General features: G+C 43.1%; 1 protein-coding gene across 2 annotated transcripts; it reads left to right on the forward strand.

Moving 5' to 3' along the window:
* The first annotated feature begins 991 nt into the window (after positions 1 to 991).
* nr2f1 (nuclear receptor subfamily 2 group F member 1) lies at positions 992 to 9,438 on the forward strand. Of its 2 annotated transcripts, none has more exons than XM_022755008.1 (3): positions 992 to 2,201; positions 3,670 to 4,197; positions 8,233 to 9,438. In XM_022755008.1, exons 1-3 carry the CDS (start codon positions 1,769 to 1,771, stop codon positions 8,505 to 8,507), a joined length of 1,236 nt encoding a protein of 411 aa, XP_022610729.1. In that variant the 5' UTR covers positions 992 to 1,768; the 3' UTR covers positions 8,508 to 9,438. The 2 variants fall into 2 exon arrangements, with proteins under 2 accessions (XP_022610729.1, XP_022610737.1); XM_022755016.1 differs by having other exon boundaries at positions 3,673 to 4,197.
* Positions 9,439 to 10,483: the final 1,045 nt, after the last annotated feature.

Raw genomic sequence — 10,483 nt, forward strand, 5'->3', positions numbered from 1 at the left:
AACAACGTGTGAAAATATGAATCCGCTTCAAACCAATAATGACACCCGTTAATTCTATAATAAAGATACTAGTCCGAGACAAACCATTTAGAAACTTTGGGGAATTTCTGAGCCAGAGTCCCCCTTTTGCCGCTGCGCACAGTTTTTGGTTTATTTGTCGTGCGTAAAACCTTTGTCCCCCCCTTGCCTTTACCCCGCTTTTTCAGCTATTCTATCCAGGGTTTCTTCCTCTTTTTGGTGACAATAGACGGCCCATACTAATCAGGTTTCAAAGTAAATAGCAGCGCGGGGCGAGCTCAATGTAAATTGTGCCTGTCAGAGCCCCCCAGCCCCTCCAGTCGTAGATGGCAACACTGCAAAAAATATCCATCCTCAGCTATCAGTCGCTTCAGTGGGCTATTGAGTCTGGAAATCTTGGGTTTACCAAATAGGAGACTGAATCTTCCATCGGGGCGAGATGCGTCCACTTGTTTCCAAAGCAAATAAACGCATTACTTTACATTTTAACACATCCTCTGTTCATTTTTAAAGGAATCTCCCCGTACAGGCGACTCTGTCTAATTTCAAGATATTGACCCCCCAAAAATCCCCATAAACGCTTCGGACTGAGACTGGAAACAAGTGGAATTCAGTAAACTGCACTTGCATGTTTTTTTCTCTCCTTGGTTTTCATGAAAAAATAACATTTTAAGATTTGAACACGAGACCGAATGGCTTATCGGGATGGACATTTTTTGCAGTGAATGAACAGAGGGGGACTCTAACCAATGGAGAGAAAGAGAGGGCTTGGCTATAACCTTAGCCTCCCATTTTCTCTCTCTCCCTATCCCCCCCCTCTCCTCCTCTCCTCCTCCTCTATGCAGGGCTCTGGCCAGTCAGTCGCCTTTGATTATCAGTCTCCAGCAGCCCCTCTCTTGGCTCCTTGACATGAGCACCATATAAGGCGCAGCGATCTCCATAGAAACGTGTCAGTTTCAATAGTAGTGTCAAAGTTCACTATATACAGACATTCGCGCAGATCCCCCGTTTCGGAAACATTGCTCTGCTGGTCCTCCCGTTTAAGCGCATTCATTTTTGGGTCTCTCCTTCTTCTTGCATATTCTATTAGTTGTTGGTGTTTTTCCTCTTCTTTTTTTATCTTTTCTCTTCGTATCTCCATTCCTCCTGCTGGAGAGAGGTGAAACTATACATGGGCACTTCATTCGGCGACGCGGTTTTCTTTCGCTGCTGGGCGAGATGATGAGGTTTATTTAAGAATATAGATGTAAAAATCCAGCTCTTCAGTTTTTCCTCCCCTCCTATACGGCGAAGACGGGAGTGTAAAGGAGCAAGGGGAAGAAAAGAGAAAGGAATTTATCTCCGCAGCACTTTGGATCGCGTGTCTTTCCAGCAAAAGGTTTTTTTACTCGTTCCAGCGTCCATGTGAATCGCTCCTGCCTTTCCTTTGTGGCTATTTTATATCAAACTGCAATTTGTTACGTCTGGACTCGGGTTTTCCTACAAGATTAGGGATTCCTGAATGGCTGACTGCAATTTACCTTGGAACTGGCCTCCCGATACTTGCATATCCTGATCGGGTGCCTATTCAATCGCCCTCCTGTATTTTGAATGTATTGATCGCGTTGTACTCCCCTTCTTACCCCATATGAGATTGCGTGCTCCGATTTGACTTTGCACTGCCCCGTCTTTTGAGATCTATTTTTTTCTCCTCTACGCTTCATAAACACCGGCGATCATTTCGCTTTATAGCACTTTCCGGGGCCGAGATATGGCAATGGTAGTTAGCGTCTGGCGAGATCCGCAGGAAGACGTGGCCGGAGGACCTCCGAGCGGCCCCAACCCAGCAGCGCAGCCGGCGAGGGAGCAGCAGCAGGCGGCGTCGGCGGCGCCGCACACTCCGCAGACCCCTAGCCAGCCGGGACCCCCGTCCACACCGGGGACCGCCGGGGACAAGGGGAGTCAAAATTCTGGACAGAGTCAGCAGCATATTGAATGTGTGGTTTGCGGAGACAAATCGAGCGGCAAACACTATGGCCAGTTCACCTGCGAGGGATGCAAAAGTTTCTTCAAGAGGAGTGTACGGAGGAACTTAACATACTCATGTCGTGCCAATAGGAACTGTCCCATTGACCAGCACCACCGAAATCAGTGCCAATACTGCCGGCTGAAGAAGTGTTTAAAAGTGGGAATGCGGCGGGAAGGTGAATATATATATTTTAAAGCCCTCTCATGAATACGCATCCTAGTAACAGACGAACAGGGCTGCCATGTTGCATTAAGGTCACAGGCTATATGGCTGGGCATACTGCAGTCTCCATCCATGTTTTTTGAGGGATGTTTGCATGAATGATTAGTCCTTCTGCCTATGTGAGAGAAGGGTAAAAGGCCAGTGCAGCCACAGCAGCTCTGCTGGTGAATGCAGGTCGCCTGAACAAAGCGGCTCGTCTAGCTGACCCTTTTATTTTGTTTTTCCTGCAGTCTAAACTCCTACTATTACCAAGCAAAGGCATTAAGCCCAAACAGGCCCGTTTTACGTATAGGTTTTTAGAGCAGAAGAGGGGTTGTGTGTATGTGTGTGTGTGTGTGTGTGTGTGTGTGTATGTGTGTGTGTGTGTGTGTGTGTGTGTGTCTGTATGTCTGCCTGCCTGCCTGTATGTGTGTGTGAGTGTGTGTGTGTATATACGTGTGTGTGTGTGCAGTGTGTACAGCGTGCAAGGCTAATAGTCTCTTCCATAAGTATGTGCAGCTAACTAATTTATAATTGTACAGTGGGGTTTGTTCGCTGTGTGTGAATGTAAAATGAACACACTACAAACCCACGGTTCTCTCCAGCTCCCTGTGCTGACTAGACAGCTCAGGCTCTCTGAATAATGCCGCTGAAGTTGTTCATGGCTAATTGTTTTGCCTGCTGCATTACAGGCCGTATAACTTTCCTCCCTATGTCAAGTGTTTAATTCCAATTTATGCAAACATCCCTCATTTAAAATCTACTATTTGTGGTACACACCACGAGCCCTCGTATAATGTACACTGAGTTACATTAATATTTTATTTTTAATATTAAACAATAGCTGAATTCCTTTTATTCTCAGCTGACCTTTTGGTGTGGGTAAAATGTAAAAAATGGGAATGCATTTAACAGTAATTATCAGTCATATTTGTAATATGTTTGGCCACAATTAATAATTATTGTAATAAACAAAAAGCCACATAAATGCAATGCTAAAGTAATATAAGTAGGGTACTGCGTCCAATATGCAATTACGCCTTGAAATATTCATAATAGTAAACTAGGTAAATGTACTTTTGGAGAGCAGAAAATGTGTGTGTTTTCTGTGTAAAAGTGACTGCGTTTTCATTTTGCCCACAGCCCATGTAGCCTGCATCCTTAAATACAAATGCAATCAGTGTGAAGCTTGAGGGACACAGCACATCTGTATTGATGAGATGTTCATGTTGTCGATAGAATAATCTGTAATATTATAGTCTTAGAAACTGCACACGCTGGTCAGTGTGTTCTGAAAAGCGTGCTGAATTTTGATTTCAGAGCGTGCCGTTTTACTGAGAAGGAGCAGACTAGCTGTAGCTTGCTTGACTGTTGCACTACTCATGAACAATGTTTATCAGTCCTGGATGCACATTTCCTCTTTTTCTCTTTCTTTTTGTCAGCGGTTCAGCGAGGACGAATGCCTCCAACCCAGCCGAACCCAGGCCAGTACGCGCTGACGAACGGGGACCCTCTGAATGGCCATTGCTATCTGTCCGGATACATCTCGTTATTGCTCCGGGCCGAGCCTTACCCGACGTCCCGGTACGGGAGCCAGTGCATGCAGCCCAACAATATCATGGGCATCGAGAACATCTGCGAGCTGGCGGCTCGTTTGCTCTTCAGCGCCGTGGAGTGGGCGAGAAACATCCCTTTCTTTCCCGACCTGCAGATCACCGACCAGGTGTCCCTTCTCAGGCTGACGTGGAGCGAGTTGTTTGTGCTTAACGCGGCCCAGTGCTCCATGCCTCTGCATGTGGCCCCTCTGCTCGCCGCGGCGGGCCTCCACGCCTCCCCGATGTCCGCGGACCGCGTCGTGGCTTTCATGGATCACATCCGGATCTTCCAGGAGCAAGTGGAGAAGCTTAAGACCCTGCACGTAGACTCGGCAGAGTACAGCTGCCTCAAGGCCATCGTGCTTTTTACATCAGGTGGGTGTCCAACATGTCACATAGGAACATGTCTATAATCAAATGAGGCCTAGTTACAGTTATGTTACTGGGAGCGAGGCTCGCGGGGCGAAGCACTGTGGCATCAAGGATATGGCTGTCAAGTGAAGGCTGGTCACAAATCTGAGTTTACGAGATGTTTGTGTTGCCGATGGAATAGCTATTTTGTCAACAGCTTGCTACATATCCTCTTACATGCATTCCCATGTCAGTTGTAGCCGCAGCATAAGACGTGTAAACAAATCCAGATTGAGTGAGCGCATCAAGTTTTTAAATGTAACACCCAGTTCAGTGCTTTTTAAACAGGAGACAACTGACAGTCTCATATATGTAAATATTTTATAATTGTTGAGTTAAACTTTTTTTGAACACGTCTGAGCCGAGACCGAGATTGTAGGTTCGCGTCCATAAATTTTGGAACAGGTGTCAAATAATTGAGCGTAAAGATGAAATAGTCTATCACTGGGTGATATATGACAGCTGATGCATTTATGAGTGTTGGTGCGTGCTTTCATCCTTGTTTTGCGTGCACAAACACATGTCTTGGGGGGGGGCAGGAAATAATCCTTAGCAGACTGAGATCAAAAAAGCTGATGGAAGTTGACTCACATGTCAGTGCATCGCTTCTGTAGGACACAGAGCAACACTGCTGTATAGATTGTTTGTAGATTAATTTTAGCTGACCTATTAATTTCCTTACTTATTGAGGATACGTTCTCTTGTCGCACACGCTTTGGAAAGTCATCAGCAGTAATTTTCAAAAGTAACCTACATTGTTGATAGCTTAATTGATGGCTGACTGGGGCAAGGTCCTAAAGGTCCTCATTTACTGTCGGTGCGTAATTTAGATGCTATTTTGGAGCTGCTTGTGTACACTTGGTGCCATTAGGCCTGTTATGTCAAGGGAGTCTGGTGATGATGGGAAGGAAAAGGAAAGTCTAAATTCACTTAACTTTGAGGCCCCAAACTACTTCTGAACTTATCTCAAAGTTTTGACCTCATTGTCTCATATTTGGCCCGTTACAAAATTCTGTAACATGGTTGTACATAATCTATAATTGGGCACGTTTATGATAAAATATTCAGTTTTACTGTGCTTTTCAGATTTGGATTTATATTGAAATAATTTCCACTTTCAATATCCCTAGAAAGCGTCTTAACTCCATTTTATTTTGAGAGTGGTCACACTTGTCTTCTAGCATATTTCAGTAATTATTGTTTATTATTTACTTATCGTCACAGGAATCTACAACTGCATATGTACACTACCCTTACAGCTTTTATATTATATTATATTATATTATATGATGTTATATTATATTATTTTATATTATATTATATTATGTTATATTATGTTATATTATAGAAAAATTCTCCCACACCATATTAAAATGTGACACTGTGTGTAAAAGTGATAATAAGCTGTATGTAATCAGGATCTAAATTATCTAAACTAAGTTAGAGTGCTCACCAAACTTGTAAATAGGAACTCAGAGATTGTATTCCTTCCACTAAACCACCTTCTACATTCAATTTTCCTTTTTTTTGACGAATACGACATTACCACACAGGATTTCCTACAGTTAGAGGGCTTTCTGTTTTTTTATACATGTATATATATTTATTTATATATTTAGTTTCAGGGGCCATAATAACTACTTTCAGTTATGGGGTTTGGCAACTAGGTTAATTTGGCACGCCATATTTTGAATGCATACTGAGAGGTAAATATATGTTTTAACGCACATAAATACGTATTTTGTCTCAGTTACCATATTCAACTAATGTGACATCCTGTTAGATTCACTTTGTTCACTATTAGTCTGCTCATCCTGTAATATTATCTTGTGACTGACCATATTTTCCTATTGCACGGCGTTTCAGTAATTCAGCCCAGATTACCCAGAGAAACTTCGTACACACATTAACATCCTCCATGTTTTCTAACAGATCATTTAGTTGGGTTGATAGGCTACAACTGGTGCTGGCTATAACAAGTCACGTGGCACTTTGCCAAGACCAGCGTGGATTGTTTGCCTTTAATAACACCAGACACGTCAGTATTTGATGCATAAATAACGGTGGCCAGGCAAAACTATTTCACCACAGTTCAGGATCACTGTCTGACATGAACTCCTCATACACATGTGCACAGTGCAGTGTATGTGCATTTGCTAACCTACCACAGAAATAGTCGTTTGAGAATCTGGAAGCTATCTGCTCCCATGTCCCAGTCTATTGAGGTAGTGGGGTGCAGGGTTGCAGGCAGGCCTTATGGAGAACTATGGGGTGTCTTTGACCAGCTTTCTTTTGACACATACATTCAACTGCAGCCTATTCCCCGCAATGCTTTGAACTCCCTATATCGCTGCCTTTCAACATTCATGCCAAGTATTATAATTTAAAAAAAAAATTCCAATTTTAATTAATTTCAACCGTATTGATTGCTGTAGGTTTTAAAAGGGACACTCAGCGTTAATCCACAGGGATTTGCATACGTGGGGCACTGACCGGCCGGACTAAGGTCGCAGTAAATCACCCCGAGATCTCAGCGTTGCCCCCGGGTTCATAAGGTTATTGTGTCTGGCCATAGTGAATTATAGCAGTGAGAAATCACGAAGACTCTTAAAAGCCTCTGTCCGGTCTTTAATGTAGTAGTGCTTGAAAACTAAAGCAGTATTCCTTGTGTAGTTTCCACAAATACACAGCTCAATACAGAATGTTTTAAGGACAGCCTAGACTCCATGTGGGACCATATACGTCAGCGGTTATGCTGCTCGCGTTTACAGCAGTTTATAAGCAGTAGGCTAGAACACGCATGCTTGCTTGGGCTGTGTGAAAAACAGTGCCTCTTTATAACAGACTTAAACGTCGTAAGACACTAACAAGCCATATATGCTTTTGTCTATACTGAAGCGTGGCTGCACACGGCTGCATAACCCACCAGTGAGCACCAAAACACACGCCTCGCCTGCGTTCTTGCTGCACAGGCTCATTTTCTGACATTTTATGTCGCTTCTGCGTGACTATTGACTTCACCTCCTCTAATAAATTTGATTGCTTCCAGCGGCCTGTCCTATAGGCTCCATCGAAAAACAGGCCAAGAGTGGTCTATGGAGAGAAGAGCAGCGAAATGACTTAACAGCTTACTGCAGAGTAATTAGGTCACATTACATCCAGTGTAATTTCAGATTCATCAGTGCCGTTTATGTTTCCTTATACTTGAATCCCCAGAGTCCAGACATCAAGAGCAGCGGCCTTTAGGCCTATAGCCTACCTTTCGCCTTTGCTCTATTGCCCCATCAGTTCCTCCTCATACACGCTCACAACCACCGTTTTCACCACATTTAGCTGCACATTCTTGTTGATTGTTGTAAGAGCAGGCAGAGATATCCTCCACTGTGCTGTGTGCATCCACTACTCCAGCAGCAAGCCCCTTGTTTATTCTGTATGACAGTCCCACTCGCTCAGTGTGATGTAGCATGTTTGGGCAGTGTGTTTGTTCATTCCACTTTGTCAATAACACGTAAAGGCTGATGTTGAATGATAACCAGAGCGCTTTTGCAGGACGTAAATTGGGAATGGCAAAGTGTGCACTTGCCAGAGCTAAGCCCACGTGAGGCAAAAAAAAAAAAAAAAAAAAAATGACCATGTGGTTTTGTGTTCATATTTTGCACAGAAATAAGAAGCCAATTCGCCAGGCATGTATTTTGAGTGCCATACATTTAAAAATAATTGTAATGAAAAAGTAACGTGTGTATTTAATATCACGGTTTCTCATGAGCTCTCTGTGCTTCTCTAAGTTTGCTGACCTGAGAGGCTGATATATTTTTAAAATATAATTTCAATAATATATTTTAAGTCTACATGTATTCTTACACTTGATCCTCGACATGTCTAAGTTTAACGACAAAATAATATCAGCTTCAGGTACTTTTTCCACAGCATTGCTGCACCTTGTGGTTTGAGAGAAGTGACGAGCCTAACCACAGTGTTTTTGGTGTGTGTGCTTCTCAGACGCTTGCGGCCTGTCGGACGCTGCTCACATCGAGAGCCTACAGGAGAAATCCCAGTGCGCCCTGGAGGAGTACGTGAGGAGCCAGTACCCGAACCAGCCCAGCCGCTTTGGGAAGCTCCTGCTGCGGCTGCCCTCTCTGCGCACCGTCTCCTCGTCGGTAATCGAGCAGCTGTTCTTCGTCCGCTTGGTAGGTAAAACTCCTATTGAAACCCTCATCAGGGATATGCTATTATCCGGGAGCAGCTTCAACTGGCCTTACATGTCCATCCAATGATCCTTATAAGAAAGTGGAAAAAAGAGAGGAAAAAAAGGACCAAAATTCAGCACCCCTCACCCCATCCTCCTTCAAGAAGACTATATATAGGACCTTTTCTGAGAAACTTGGAAGACATTACTTTTTTTCTGTCTTCTGGGACTGTGATGGAATACATTATGTACAGAAAAATATTGGAACTGGACTTTACACCTGTGTAAATCCACCCTCATCTTCAAGAACAATACTCTTCATTTTGTAAAATACTAGTCTTTATTTTCCTTTTTTGTAAAAAATACAAATAAAATGAAAAACATCATATGCGCAGTAAGAAAAAAAGAATCAAGACTTAGCGGGAAAATAATGTTTCCAAGCAATTATAAGAATTGTCCTGTGTCTATGTACCTCTCTGTTTTGTATTTTTTCTGGTTCTAAACCAGGGTTTCTGTGATTCTATACTAATAATTTTTTGATATAACCTTTTGCTTCTTATAATGAGTGCGATATATGTTGTCGAAGCTATGTTCTCCAAGAATTAAAATTGAAGTGAGAATTTAAAAACAGAAAAATAAAGAAATTTAGACAAATAAGAAACAGTCTAATCGCTATGACAATATCACCACTGATGGTTGAACTTTTTTCCCAATTGATACGATGGACCTGCAACAGCAGCAAACTGACCTCCAGGACATTTTTACTGAGAGGACGTCTGGGGCGCCTTTTCCCCGGGCCATGAATGCGCGTGGAGTCGATCATCAGTCAAAGAGGAGAGACATGAAAATCAAAAGCACTTTTAATATATCATTTCAAATACATTTTGTTTGTTTCGTCTTGAAAATTTTCATTGTTTCTTGAATTTTATTGGTTGTTGCCTTCAATTTGCTTACTCCATGATGCAGCTTTTTGCAGAAGGGTCGGTTGATGAAGTTGTGTGATGGTGACTGTACTATTAAAAAAAAAAAAAAAAAAAAAAAAAAGAAATAGGCAACGATGTCTCATTCTCAAGCATTTTCCTGGAAGCAAATGTCAAGATGCTCGGGCTTGTTTTGAACCATCTGAGGAAATGTCTTGTGTCTGTGCGCTCCTGGCTTCTATAAGAAACGCGCAAGTGCAGCCTACAGTTGTCTTACACTGAGACGTATAATTCTGAATACACTGTTTACCTCTATTACACCTATCAGTGACAACGGGGTGATACACGGGATTAAGAGTGGTATAATTACACAATGGTTGCATACCTTACATTTTAACAAACCCACTGACATAACTGGCAATGCGAGCACAAAGGAGGGGAGGCTAAACGTGAGGAACTACAGCAGTGAGCTCTCTGCCAGCCTGTGAGCGCATTAATGTTTAATATTTTTCCCAGACAGCAAGGGAAGCCTGCGCACCACACAGAGCCACCTCTATCCTACCTCCTGTGGCTTAATCAAGGTGATTCTCCACAAACCAAACAATATTCCACCCCCCACCCCCCCACCCCCGTTTCTTAAAAACTCTGCCTTGATAGTGCATGCCTCAGTATTGATGTGGGCGTCGTTCTTTTTTTTTTTGCAAAAGGGTTAGGCCCCGCTGCAAAGCTGCTGTGATATGCGTGATCAATCTGGAAAATGTATTTTACAGCATGTAAGCCAGTCGATAGGAACACCGAGTGTGATGCATTGGCTGGGAATAGAGAGGAGGAAGGAGAGGGAGAGCGAGGGAGAGAGAGAGAGAGAGAAAGAGAGGTAAAGAGACTATGGAGGCAGTGCAAAGACAATTGAGAGGGGAAACGTGCTAGAATGAAGGCAAGTGTGTGTGTGTGTGTGTGTGTGTGAGGAAGAGAGAGAGGGAGACAGAAAGAGATGTGGCCTTGGGTTTGCCTGATACATTCAGAGTGTAATGAGTACATCGATAAGTCCTCAATGTGTTAGATGGGTTACATAGAGTTTCTGTCCTTGCGTTGGTCTGTCTCTGTGTGTGCGTTCCTTCTTTTTTTGTCTCCAAATGAAACAGGA

This window comes from Seriola dumerili, unplaced genomic scaffold (genome assembly GCF_002260705.1).
Source record: "Seriola dumerili isolate Sdu_G_001 unplaced genomic scaffold, Sdu_1.0 BDQW01000017.1, whole genome shotgun sequence".
NCBI lineage: Eukaryota > Metazoa > Chordata > Actinopteri > Carangiformes > Carangidae > Seriola > Seriola dumerili.

What these genes read in the sequence shown, in the direction of transcription:
- nr2f1 (XM_022755008.1), top strand. Translation starts at nt 1,769, where the DNA reads ATGGCAATGGTAGTTAGCGTCTGGCGAGATCCGCAGGAAGACGTGGCC. An exon ending in AGTGGGAATGCGGCGGGAAG is followed by an intron (nt 2,202 to 3,669) that starts GTGAATATATAT and finishes TCTTTTTGTCAG; the next exon opens with CGGTTCAGCGAGGACGAATG. An exon ending in CATCGTGCTTTTTACATCAG is followed by an intron (nt 4,198 to 8,232) that starts GTGGGTGTCCAA and finishes TGTGCTTCTCAG; the next exon opens with ACGCTTGCGGCCTGTCGGAC.